General features: G+C 41.5%; 1 protein-coding gene and 1 long non-coding RNA gene across 3 annotated transcripts in view; one reads left to right on the forward strand and one right to left on the reverse strand.

Moving 5' to 3' along the window:
• LOC143898018 (uncharacterized) overlaps positions 1-14431 on the reverse strand; it is a 223763-nt gene that overhangs the window by 85015 nt on the left and 124317 nt on the right. The window lies entirely within an intron of this gene.
• The window catches only part of LOC143898041 (cell adhesion molecule 2), an 83313-nt gene that overhangs the window by 63013 nt on the left and 5869 nt on the right, over positions 1-14431 (forward strand). For both annotated transcript variants that reach the window (XM_077407085.1, XM_077407086.1), the window contains exons 6-8: positions 1257-1390; positions 8242-8354; positions 8579-8652. In XM_077407085.1, coding sequence (XP_077263211.1) covers positions 1257-1390; positions 8242-8354; positions 8579-8652 — 321 coding nt within the window. The remainder of the gene's footprint in view (positions 1-1256; positions 1391-8241; positions 8355-8578; positions 8653-14431) is intronic.

Below are 14431 nucleotides of genomic sequence, written 5' to 3' on the forward strand. Positions count from 1 at the left end.
CTTACATATATAATAAATGATATAAAAAATGGATCATTCTTCAAACTAATATTATAAAGTTTAATATGCGTTATATTAAAACCAAAAACTAAATCTCTACTTACAAGCATAATCAATACATATATTCATAGATTTATACATATATAATTAATTTATTTTAATAAAATTTATATAGAAAAATTAACTTTTAACGAAATTGTTTTTATATAACTTAGAAATTTTATAAAAATTATTTGTGCAATGCTATAAAAATCATGCTGTTTATATATTTTTCGAACGTTTTCGCATACAGTCTAAAAAAAAGAAGAATTCGAAAATATACATACCGTGTAAAACTTTTTTAATTCTAAATTTGTTACTAAAAACGCGCAGCCATGTAAAAACCATGTAATTATTTTTATTTAAAATAAAGTTAAAAATTTAAATCAAATTTATACGTGAGTTTTAAAAATAAAGCTAACGGGAAGCATCTATTTTCTAATTAGGCGAATTCTCTATCCAGCAGAAAATATACGCGTCAAACAACCGCGCGTTCGGCCTCGGCCGTCGTCGTAAATTTCGCGAGTGTTTCCCTTCTCAAGCGAACGCACCTAATCCCCGATGCATTCTTATGGAGCTCACTTTCCCGGCTCTCTTCGACTATTAATCGTGTCTACGCGACGGCGTATTGTATGGCCGCTTCATTATGGAGAACATTAACGCGAGCGGCACGTATACGCCAAAATTTAAAATGCACGAGATCTAAAGCTCGGTTAATAAACGCGTTTAGTGGCAGTAAAACTTCTTGCTAATGGTGAGCCCGACTTTATACGCCTTACCGCGCAAAGTTCCCAAAGAGCGACGCTGTTTTTTATGCCTCCGAAACAATGTGGGATTTAGTATTAGACGTCTTGGGCGAATAAGACCGAGATAAGCGACTGCATTCTGAGAATTGTCTCTTCGTGCTCTCTCTCTCTCTCTCTCTCTCTCTCTCTCTTTCTCTATTTGAAAAGGTAGTTTTTTTAAATAATATAAATTTTATTTCTCCGAAAATTATTTTATAAATTTCAACTTAAAATTATAAAAAAGTGTGCATGAATGTTTGCTTTTTAAGTACTTTGTTTATAATAGAGTATATACATAATATGTATTTCTTTTCATATCATCTTAGAAATGAATAGTAGCTGCAAATAGAGCTGAAATAAACAGCGTTATGTCGTATAATTAACACACATGTATCACGTTTATGTCTAACAATTTTTCTCATTGTTTCACAGCACTACCTCAAGAAAGGCCAATGATAACCGGAGAGGAAAAGGTATACGCGAGCGGAGACGTGCTCGCGCTGAATTGCACCAGTGGCAAGTCCCATCCTGCCGCAAAACTCAGATGGTTCGTTAATGACCAGCAGGTGAGCGCAATAGTTTTTCGACGTTTATATTTCTCGCAGCATCGGGGAAGATATTGTACAACGCAGAAATATTGTCTGTTGAATTGAATCTTCAATGTATCATCTTAGTCAAAGATACATACATAAACAAGCTATAGATGCACGACAAGGAGAAAATAGAACGTTTCACGATCGATATTATATTATTGTATCTTTGTCGAGTGGCAGCGTTTACAGCGTGTACTCGCTGTCGCACGGATGGCCAAACTTGCACAAAATCTATTGGACATGTATGTATAACGTTGAAGCCTCAAATAGCATGTGGATAACACTAGCGGGCAGAAACGGTCACGCGTTGGGGTTGGATGGGGTTGCACGGCGAGAGGATGGAAAACGAAAGAGAGAGAACGGCAAGCTGGTTCCACGGTAAGCCGACTGAGAGTTTGACCGTCGCGTCGTCGCGGCGATGTGGCTCGATTTCATCGCGTAAGCAACGGCGACGCTTGATGAGCCAAAGCTCCAATTAACGACCGGCGAAACGGATTCCCATTCCCTCCGTACATAGCTGCATCGGCCACCATCGTGCACCGATATTCATCAGCACCTGGAAATCTTCTAATACGCGATCAGTAATACGCCGTGGTTTTGCCCACCTATTATTCTCTTGCCGTCAGTTCCAAACTTTCGTTTGTAGCCCCGCGGAGATAATCGCGAATCGGACAAAGGAGGGTCAAAAGCGCGCGTTCAGAAAGAAGGACGAGAAAAAAGCCGAGACTCTCTAATTAATTCGTGGCCAGAGAGGGGTCAGTTTGCGTTTGCGATAGAAGAGGAAGCTACCGAGTAGAGAATGCAGGGTTCGCGCGAGAGTTCCTGGCTTAATTGTTATCTTCTCCTTCCTGCACGATGATCTCAGATGAAAATCCGGAAACGAATTTTATTTTTGTCCCATGCACTCATTTATTTCGCTCATGTTTTTAAATTTAACACACTCGCTTGCTGTTTCGTCGGTGTCTGTTTTTCACGTTGGCGAACGAACACGCGATAAATCCGCAGAGGGACGCGCGTGTGCGAGAGAGAGAAAGAAAGAGAGAGAGAGAGAGAGAGAGAGAGAAAGAGAGAGAGAGAGAGAGAGAGATCGCTATATATATTATGCGCTCCAGGATAAATCCTCTTAAGCGCAAAAGCCATAACATACAATAAAATACATGACTAAAAACTAAATTACATGTGTGTGCGTGCTATTACACGCGAGTTCGCAAGCATTAAGGATTTAAAGACCAGAGTCATTGCTTAATAAGTAATTATATATAATTTGTGTTTAAAAATAATTAACGACTCTGAATTACGCAGATCAGGCGGAAGACCGTTCCAAAGTTTAGCCGCTCTATAGCTAAACGACCGTCTATAAAACTCCGTACGACACACAGAGGTAAAGTGAGAACGTCAGAGAGAGAGAGAGAGAGAGAGAGAGAGAGAGAGAGAGAAGAGAGAGAGAGAGAAAGAGAGAGAGAAAGAAAGAGAGAGAGAGAGAGAGAGAGAGAGAAAGAGAGAGAGAGAGAGAGAGAGAGAGGGAGGGAGAGAGAAGGTTCTATTCTGCCGCGTGGGATTTTTATTTCTCTCGTTTTACGTTATTATTACAAAGTTTCCTTTCTCTCGCCACGTCACGAATAATTCAATCCTCCTATCGCTCGAGGCCGCCGAAGCTTCTATCGCATGCATATTGATGTATCGTTATCGGCGTTGCCGGGTGAAGAAAACCCGGTCGTACTTCTTGGCTCTAAGCGAGAATAGGGAAGAAGTTCGATAAAATCATCGAAGATAAATGGCAAGAATATCTCCGGGTCTTTTTTTGTTGGCCGCCAGCAAACTTGTATAATTATTTTCGTCAGTTCTATTAACGAGAAGGATAGAGGAACAATTAGACGCGCTGGGAATAATATCTGTGAAAATAAGTAAAGCTATAAAGAGAACACAGATTAATCTTATCTTAAGCAGAAGGATTACCACAATTATAACTTGCGCGGAGTGAAGAAAAAAACTACTGACCGTTTCCGTTTGTATTCTTTTGTTAGATTTAACCTAAGTATACAGCGGAGTAAGTGTTATAACTGTTTCCCTCGCGAGAATCGTAGCGCACTGCCGAAAACATGAAATTACGGCGCCTCGAGAATATTCAATTTGCAAAACTTGAGACGGGCCCTCTTTTTCACCGTTTACACGAGAGATTACTCTCGTCGGCCGCGCAACGGGCAGGGACGGAACCACGCGGGGAAGTGTGTCAATAAACGACGCTCTTACGTCGAGAATAGACAAATCACGTCACGTAAAGTGCAAGTGCTTTTCGACGAAGCTTTAAAGACCCCGAAGATTACGCCAATATACCGAGCGACGCTTCTTTAGAGCCTCTCGCAGTGAATCGCATGCGGCGGCGCCGAAACTTTCTTCCTTATCTTTCGGACTCCGGTCTTCCTTTTCCGCGGGAACATACCTCTCGCTTATGCTTCTTCCCTCCCCCGCCCCCTGTCGAACCGTTTTCCCTCCGAGAAAACTTTGCAACGCTCCCAACGACGTCCATTAGAAGTTGCGCGAGTTTAGTATAGCACTTAACAAGTAATATTGTTTCGGAAATGTTCGTGTCGCAAGACTCGAAAAACCTGTTAACGCGAGTCAAGTAATCTCGCGAAGGGAAAAAGTTCGATCGTTCGCCAACTTAAGGAATATATGTAGTGGATGAGCGGTATGATAGGAGAGAATCGTGTTGCCATCGTAAAGTGACGACGAAGAGCGGCCATAGAGCGGCCAAACATCTGATTTTTTAAGGTCTGCTTTTTTTTCCAAACTCGCAGATTTTGTTCCGATACTTACATTTGTGATCAGCAAATAAAAATTGATATTAATTTTGTTCCATTTAGCGCTTTGCATTATTCAATCTTTAACGCTTTAAATTGAACATTTTGTGCGCTGTTAACGGCTATGTTATTCAGTTTCATGATTTATTCCAAGAGAATTATTTACTTTTGAATTATTTTATACATAAAAAAATTATTTTATCAAATAAATATTAACTTTTATACATATTAGCTGTGTCGCACTAAAATTTAAAAAAGAAAATCGTTATAACTGCAAATATTCTAACTTTTCTTCTACTCTCTTAGTGCGCACGGCGCGGCGCAAGAAAATAATAGTCATTCTGGACGATCACGTCGCGGAAAGAAAGCGAGACCAGCTGCGTTCCAAATCCCTACTTTCGTGATAACCATGCGCTTTTTAACCCTTTGTCGTCGTCACATAAGAGCGGCGAAAATGGCAGCACTCCTCGAGAGTCGTCGTCGCCATACCAGCCAAACGAGTATTTTTATGAATTATGTTGCTATAAAAGGAAGTGTTCTACGTTGTAGACATGTAATGTGGCACTTCGCTCTGCAACGAATATTATGTCGCGGTCGTGGTCTGGGTCTGCGAGAGACGGCAACAGATCGAGGGTAATTTCGCGGGGTCCTAATGAATTCTTTCTGGCCGAGTAGTAGGTATTACCAGCCGGTGTGTGAAACCAAGAAATTCTTCTTCAAACGGCCGTTCATTACATGGGTCATAATTTCGGGCTCCTAATCGCTGGCATTGCGTCAATTACTTTTACAACAATCTGAAGTGTTCTCCGTTCTCGCGGAATTTTTTAACGTGATATATTTGTTACATTTGCATAGTTGAACATTTGTTCAGAGCGAACATGCGTGAAGACGAATAAATAATTACGGAATGAACTTACTTGCGTGAGCATGGCAATTAGTCATTCGTGTTTACTAGCTCGTATCGTTTGTTCTGAGTTTGGTCTGGGAGTCCAGTTCAAGACATACATGTATGTACATATTTGTTTACAAGAAACTATTATGTTAAAGCTATTACGTTACATTCGAGGCTCATAAATTATATTACGATATCAGAGAACACGCGCGAGATATTTCGATAAGGAAGGTAACAAGAAAGGTAACTCGCGCACAGGAGGTCTTGTTATCGTATTGGAACTCGTTGCTATTTCGATGGAGAACAAATGCAAAAGAAAGAGGTAAAACTGGATTGGAATCGTTGGTTCCATATAGATATATACGTAATATATAGATATATCGTGAGAAAATCGTAGGAAAAGAGAAGTCGGAAACGGGGTAGCGATCGAAGCGAGTACTATATCGACGGAATCAAGAGCTTATTCCGACTAGCTTAAAAATTATTTAATCTTCTCGCCTTTATTTTCTTATTATCCCGCTTTTGTCTTCTACCGAGCGCGCCGAGACAAATTGCCGGACGACAACTGTTCAAAGATAGCGCGTATAAGTACGCCGTAGATATGCCAGGGAGACGACGAAATTGCATCGTATTTCCACACAAAATAGAATATATGTAGCGAAATATATAGCGCAGTTGCGTCAGGGTAGAACGCGTCTCGCTACAAAGGGACGTATACGCCCGGCGACAAAACCCGGGCGGAAGCACTGCAGAATTCATAAAATGATAGAGAAAACGTAAAGCGTTTGAATTTGTCGATAATATGCCGAAAATGATATGCGGCTGCTGAAATATTCCAGAGCGTACACTCACAGTGTTATCAACTGGATCCTCGCTTGCTCTCGCGATACCGACGTATCCTTTTGCACATCATCAGCATTCTTCCCTCGAGATGCTTATCCATCCGAGGGTGGGCGAGAGGGAGGGACAGGGGGACGACGCGACGACTGTCCTCGGCAACATTTAAACGACGCGACGTCGAAACACGAGGGCTCGTCGTTTTCGCCCCATTTGCGTAGCCGTGTCACGGCAGTCTCGCGATTTCGTTAATTACGAAATTCTGCGCTTCAAACGAGCGTCGTCGTACCGAAACTTTCGACGAAGTTCCGTCCGTCAACTTTCGCACGTTCCGCGCCGTTGCTCGTCTTGCTTAACGCGCGTACACGCACAAGCGAGGCCCGCGCCAAAGTTTTTCGTTCGCGAGAGAAATATTCGAACGCCTGCGCGTATGAGTGAGTATGTGTGCGTGTGTATGTGCATATATGCATATATGGGTACGCAAAGTGGTTTATTAATAGGAGGCAACGGGGTCGAGTCTCGACTTTCGAAGATAAACGGGAAGACACATAGAAGACAGTCATACGCGTGGAGTAAAATTGGAAGAACGAGAGAGAGAGAGAGAGAGAGAGAGAGAGAGAGAGAGAGAGAGAGAGAGAGAGAGAGAGAGAGAGAGAGAGAGAGAGAGAGAGAGAGTTGGGTGGAGGAAAAGGCGGCGCGGAATAAGCGAGCGGAATTGTGTCGCTGTCGTGGCAAAAAATGGAAATTCTAGTCACATAAAATACGACGTACGGGTATAAAGAACTTGGAGGACTTGAATTACAAAGCGAGATCCGTATATCCGACTGTTGCATGAAGTCGGGACATGGATATGGCGAATCTGACAAACGCGCGTCTGAAGGGACCGTCGGAAAGTATCATTAATACATTTCACCGCGCGTATTTTTAGCTTAACAGTATATAGGGAAGAAATATCTGCATTAATTACGCTTCCGCGCGATCATTCTGTGACATTAATAAGATATAGGATATACCGATATAGGATACTTTCACAATGAATTTGTAACTGCAATTTCGCCACTCGAAATACATTTCGCGACCGTAATCACAAATGCAGAGCATTTTATCTGTTTATTTATTTAGTCACAAATTGATTTGAACGATTCCAATCTTGCGAGAGACAATGCTGGAAGTATACAGAATAACAATAGCACTTCTCCCCTATGCAACATATATTGCTCCCACATTTTTTTACGATCCTACTTTCAACATTTATTCTCTACGTACAAAGTCCAGCAACAGTTTCTCGGTTATCCTATATTTTATGTCCATTAAAAACTGTGCTTTTTCGTAACGAATGTTTGTCATAACGTTTAATGCGTCTCATATACAATAATAAGAACTTTATTCAGGATACCCCGGCGTTGTTTGCCAGCACGCCTGTTTACATTTAATTCCATTTCAACACGATACTTCGTAATCATCCTCGCGATAATCTCGAAGCTACCCGCGCCGATATTAACTTCGTCTCTAAACGATATTTGCTCGTTTTATCGCGTCGCACGCGATGCACGTGGTATGCATTTATTAGAATCGGCGCAATCACATCGAAGCATCGCGCTGGTGCATTATCGTCGTTCTGCAGCGTCACATTCATGCTCCTCGTTTCCTCCTCAATGCCTTTGCGTTCTTCGAGGCAACAATGTACCGGACGCATATTGCATCCCGCTCCGACATCCCTTGTTTCTCGGCATCGCGGCAGAGTCTGGCCTACGATTTATTAGATGTATAATTACCTGGCACGTATCCTATGCTCTGGATTTATGTCTCCGTTCTTATGCAAGGATCAGTTCTAACGAGAATCGCGCTTAATTAACAAGATTATTTCGAGATTTTGAAATAATAGTATTTTTTTCAAGTGAATATCTATAATTAGCTACTTTATCTGCAAATAAGAATCGTCTTTATTTGTTAATACCTGCATTTTTACATTTTTTATTTTCTTAACGATCAACCTTTTCTCGGATTTAATGAATTTCTCCAGATAGTTAATTATACGAGATTAGCATTAATCTAGATTGACGCGAGCAATTTTAAGAGATAACAAAGATTTATTTATAGCAAGTCAGTGTTGCCCGTTTATTCATATTCCAAGCTTGTACCGGCGATCGATCGACGGTTCCATGCCCGACGGAACTTCGCGACGAGCGACATTCATTCTTCTCCGATGCTGCAAACGGAAAGTTACTTTCAATGCGACTCAATTCGATCAGCGGCGAAAAGAAACGTTGCGTAACGAACGATGGTTTTTCCAGGTGAAGCCCGATTCGGAGCAACTGTTCGAACAGCACGGGCTGTACTCGACGATATCGAGTCTACTGCTCGAGCTGGAGCCGGGTCATCTTGCCAGCGACAAGATAAACGTTAGGTAATTTCGGTGTTTACAACGTGCCGTATATTTCCGTCGTTCGACAGAGCCGTTACCTATGGCACCTCGGCGCATATACTCCCTATAAATATACATCGCACTTGCTCGCGAATAGGATAGCTCGTTTTACGCGAGTTTCGCGCGATGGAGCGCAATAATTTATCCTTCCGTCTGGCCGGCCACCACGCTCCAACTCCGAAACATGATCGAATGTCTTGTTGCAGGTGCGAGGCGACGGTAGAATCGGCTCACAAACTCGACAACCCGTTCGTCGATATTCGCACCACCGAGGTCTTTGGTAAGCCCACATGACACTACAGTAACAATCGATATATATTAACCGACGAACGAGTCGCTATCGGCGCTCGAAATCACGTGGACGAAAATAAAGACTCGCGATTATGGACGCTCTCTCGTGCCCGAATCTGATTGTTTCAATCAACCTTCATGCAGTCAAACAGATTAAACACGCGAATGAAAAGAAGAATTTGAAATTAACGTTCGATTAATATATAATTTTCGCTGTTGTTAAACCCATTTTAGATGATATAATATGAGATAATATCAGAGATAGAAATATATATAATTTGATATTCCGTAAACATATAATAATGCGCATAAACGTATATAAATACTTGTACATCAGAATTATATCTACCAAGTTAATATTTATGTTGAAATTTTCTGCTTTACGTGTACGTACGTACTATTTTACCAACAATAAGCGGAAAATGCACACGACATATGTACGTGGAGTAAACTGACAAATTTAATAATCAATTCAAAAATTTTAATTACACATAATTTGATATATAATTTGATACAGCAATGTCTGAGAATAAATTATATGCTTGTATTGAGAACAAAATTATTTGCATTCGCAATGTATCTTTATTAAATTACTGTATATGAATGCGTATGATCAAAATAATAAATTATCATGTGGCAGAAAACGAGAGAAAATATGAAAATAAGAAAAACTAGTGCGAATATAAGATTTAACACGCGACTGTATAATATAAGAATAATAGACACATATAAAAATATATTCTTTTTTACATTATAATTTGAATATAAGATTAAAAAATATAATACATAAAATTTATTCTTAATTTATAATTGCATTCGAAACATATAAATTATAAATAAAATTCCTGAATAGCCTGTCTAAAACATTCTTCAATAATCACATTGTGTAAATTAGGAACATCGAAATCGTAATTATTCAATGCATTTTGCGCCAGGTATAACGGCGAAGGCAAATAGAGCTGTATACTCGCGATTAAGGGTGTTTGTACTCGCAGCAACTTCGGTTATCGATATACCGTACATTTCTTTCGTGGTAACCACTCGAGGAAATGTACGCGCTTTATTATTTCCTGGCATGCGAAATTAGCATGGGACCCGCGTTACAGCGGGGCCCGACTAATCGACCGACTCGGTTCCCGCGGGGAGCAAGGGTTGCGGAGAAATTAAGACAATAATTTACAACCGTTACTACCTGCCCTCGCAGCACGCTCTCACCCAGCTGCACCTGCACAGTTACTTTATATCCTTTCCTTCGCCGCGCCCCACCGGATTCGCTCCCGACCGCGGTGCGTTCGTTATCGTCTAATTCCTATACTTAAATTAGTTTCGACCACTTTTTTATACTCTCCTCTCCTTGCTTATACCCTTCCACATCTTTGATATCCATCAGGGCATCGTTATAAAACCATCGATAAGCAAACTAAACTATATAATTGTAATGAGTGGTGCGAAATTATGGCGGTGCGAAAGCGCCTCGTTTCCCGCGCGCGCGGTGTCGCCGATGGGGAAAATCGGTAGAGCGAACCGGAAATGAGAGGGTGGGGAAGAATACGTGATTCATCAGATCGTATACAGTATACAGCGGTGTGTGTCTATATGTACTCGCGTTCCCGACCAACAACGCTCGCGGCAATGCTCGGCGCAACGCGCGATTAAATATTTATCAACTAATCCCTCGCGTCACGCAGTTCGAGTTACGATAAGAAATTCACGATTCGCGCGCTGCGTTACAGCGCGCCAAATACGGGCGCACGCATGCTCGCGGACACCGGGCGTATGCCGATATACATATATCACGAGTTTTACCGCAATAGTATTTTTCGGCTCGCCCGATGGACCATAAATCGACTTTTCGCGAGAGCACTCGTTTACACGCGACGTGGCGGCAATATTTCGTGGCGATGTAAGCAGAGTATTTTTCGTGGGAACGCACAGACACTCGCAGTTGACTGGTCGTTGAAATCGCAATAGTGGCATTCAAGAGCGAGAGAGGGAGAAAGAGAGAACGAGAGCAAGAGTGAGAGAGAAAAAGAGAAAGAGGAAAAGAGAGGGAGAGGAGGGGGGACGCACGCGGTTGACGCGGTACACTCCACGCCTGCGTAGCGTCGTGCTTTCGATTCGGGTCAATTTTGGCAGAATGAGCCACCGCGGCCGATCAGCCAACGATTCACACTGTTCCGAACGTGCATATCTCTCTTTTATTAGGGGCACAAAGGTAATCAACGATTTACCGCATTTGTATATACGATTGTGTTCGCCGGCTCGAAAAATACGCCGAAAAATACGCGACCAGTGGAACACCTGCCGCGGACACGGATATATATTTTTTTGTAATTTAGAGGGTGCTGTTACGTGTCGCGCGCTCTCTATTTTTGTAAGTAATGGCCGTTGTATTAAGGACGAATATCGCCATTAAGATATCGGAAACCGTAATAGGTGACACAAATTGAACAGCATATTGTTTTAAGAGATAATCGATAATTTATCACATCGTGATACAATTGGCCGGCTATAAAGGTGCCTTTTCACGTTGACGCTCGACGCTCATTTTCAGCAAGCAAAAATCTTCAGAAATAATATCTTTTATTTATATATATATATTACTTAAAAAAATAATGAATATTTTACGTATTTCAAAGTCTATGTTTGATTGTACTGGGACGATTAACGACGATTCAGCGCGACGACGCTGAATATTAAACAAATTCAATTCATTTCTTTGACGCTAGCGTCAAAGCAAAACCACCACGTTCACCTTGTTGACGCTCATTTTCAGCGTCTCATGAATTGGCACCTTAAAGAAGGTGGTACATTGAAGAATACGCTTGTTTCAATAAATAAAAAGAAACAATACGGAATGAGTACGCGTAAGATATTTTGGGCATTGCGTGTCGCAAGAGTGGTGAAATTTGTTCCAACAATATACGAGCAATAATTACATTCCGATGAGAAGGTAAACGTTTTCGATTCGACGACGATGGACGATTTTTGAGAATGCATCGCGAGGCCGTGACGATCGTAACGACTCATGCATTACGAATGCGCAACGAGAATGATCAAATGTGCGTTAGCTGCATGCCGTCGCGTCACGCCGCGCAATACAAATCCCGCGGGCGGGCGAAGGGAATTACAATGCTTATAATACCCGGGCATTTGACTAGCTCCGCGTATAACTATGCTATTGTAAACCGACAAACATTTCGGCGCATACAAACGCGGCCTAGTTATCGGGATATTTTGCCGCTGTGCCGCAGTCGACAACGCGTCTGGAAATATTCGAGTCATAAGTCGAGCCAATTCCCACATTGTTGGTTAACGCGCGAAACACGTTCCGCGCAAAATTCCTGTGAAAACGTTGACCCGTTGACGGTTAATTTTGCGAAATAGGAAGGTCGATGCTGGATGTAATAACGAGTAATTCACGAACTTGAAGAGAAGGAAAACATTCATTCCGCTAATCTAATGAATAATTCATGAATTTACTTACTTAGATAATAGCGCTCGATGATAATCTTTATAACATTTGTCGTTATCGTACCCATTATTTACCGCAAACATTACGGAAAATATCTATTATAACGAAACATATAAGGAAGAACGTATGCTTTTATCGTCGCTAGATACCCCAATGGTACTCGGCCTAATTGCATAAGTGGGCCTCCGCGAATATCGACCGGGCGAGCCGAGCGCTGCACGACACCGGGTAAAAGGGTAAAAGAAATAAACGCGAAGGGGCAACGGACACGCGGGGGAGAATAAGAGGGAAAAGAGATGAGAGAGAGCGAGACAGCCGGTGCCGGTCGGCGGAGTCAAGTCGAACAGCGCCGTGCAAGAAGGAGAGGACAGGTAAAAAGAGGCAAGGCAAACCGGAAAAGACGTCGAACGACTCGAAGAAATTGCTCTTAACGATCTTCGATTTTCTCGTTAGGCGGAATCGTTCTTGGAAGCGCCCTACGCGACGGCCCGACGGCGCTACGCCTCCTGCATTTACCGCCGAGCTTAGCTACCTATAACTCGAACCTCTGCCAACTATCAGTTTTCTTTCTATCAGCGGCCACCTTTCGTCTCCCTGTGTCACTCCTCCTACCTCCTCCTCGTTCCTTCCTGTACAACCTCTCAAATTATCCTTCCGCACCCCCTTTCCTTATTTCTCCTTTAACCCAGTCACCGGTTTAACTCGGTCACGACGTCGTCGATCCTGCCAAAAGGCGTCCCGTTCGGCCGGCTTTAATCCATTTTAATCAGACGGGATAAGTTAATTTTAAAATATCCTCGTAATTTTGCTGTTTCATATTTTGTTAGTTATGTAATTATATATTTGTACTCTGTCGAGAGTATTAGAATTAAACCGCGAACATTTATTATGCGTGAGACCCGCGCGCTGCATATCTGTCGTTACTAAATTAACAAAACATATATGGATGCATTGTCACACGAAATATAATTCGTTTAAAGAGTTAAATATTTTGTAGTAATGTACGTATTTAAATAGTTTTATTCATGTATTTTTAAGTTATCATAAAAAAATAAAACTGCAGCCAAGAATTAATTTGATCTAAAAAGTATAAAAAGCGAAGAAATTGAATGCTGCGATAAGAAGCAAAAATTGAAGACAAAAATTTTAGAATGTGAATAAATCTAAATTTCACTACACACTTTTTCTTGCAAAAATCGCAGGAGATAACCTGTGACAGAGATTCAACAAATTCGATGCAGATAGTATCAACCCTCGAACATGTCTCTTCTTCTTCAGTGCGTTGCCCCCGTATAGGAAGCAGAAAGGACCGTACGCGTAACTTTATTCTTTTCACAAATAATACCAAAACGCAGCGAGAGTGAGCCGACAATAGCTCCGGCTGGGTTATGTCGACGGCTGATATTGTATTTCTCTTTATATTTCCGGAATGAGTCGAATGCCGTTCCTTTCGGAGCGCGGATAGAAATACTACACACATATATTCGCGTTCGCTCCTGGCAAAAAAAAGAAGGAAAGAACGTGGAATAAATCTGAAAAACTGTATTGAGTAGACGATTTTCAGCAGCTCAATAGGCCTCCGAGTTATGTCATATGAATGACTAGCATATATTGTCCGTCTGTTTACGTTGCCTGAATAGCGACTATATTTTCCGCTTTGCACGCAATGTATGACGGTCAAGTTGTCACGCGTCCGTGATTCCCGCACTTTCTATAATACGTACGCGGAAACATAGCGTGGATCTCCGTTCGGCTTTACCGCGGTTGAATAATTTCTCATCTTGATGAAATTATTGAATAATTTCATACAATTTTTACGCAAGTTTTAGTATGCCTGAAAAAACATATTATTGGCTTCTTACTATTTTCCTTTAAATCAGTTTTAAATATGTCTAGTCTAATAATATTCTGTGCGAACTCCTACGAGTACAGGATGCACTTTTGCGTTAAATTTTTTATTTTTAATTACAAATGCGTACCACGTAAAAAATTTAATGTGTTTTAGCATAGTCGAAATAGGATAAAAGTATAACTAGAACGAATAAACTGTCATCATTAGGAATGCGTAGTAGCGAGTACAAGAATAAGGACGCCGTTTGCGCGAAGTTTTTCATCTCATTACGAAATGTATCCGAAAGTTACACACGTTTCAGCTTAACTACCGTTCCTCCAAAGAAAACTAGCTTATCGAGTTATCTCAAAATGCTCGTGCGTGACGAAGGTGACGATACCAACTCTAGGCTCTTATCTGTTTTCTGTGTATCTAGAAAAACCTATTTAAAATCCATAATTG

The sequence above is a fragment of the Temnothorax americanus genome, unplaced genomic scaffold (assembly GCF_048541705.1).
Source record: "Temnothorax americanus isolate GAGA-0224 unplaced genomic scaffold, ASM4854170v1 Scaffold22, whole genome shotgun sequence".
NCBI lineage: Eukaryota > Metazoa > Arthropoda > Insecta > Hymenoptera > Formicidae > Temnothorax > Temnothorax americanus.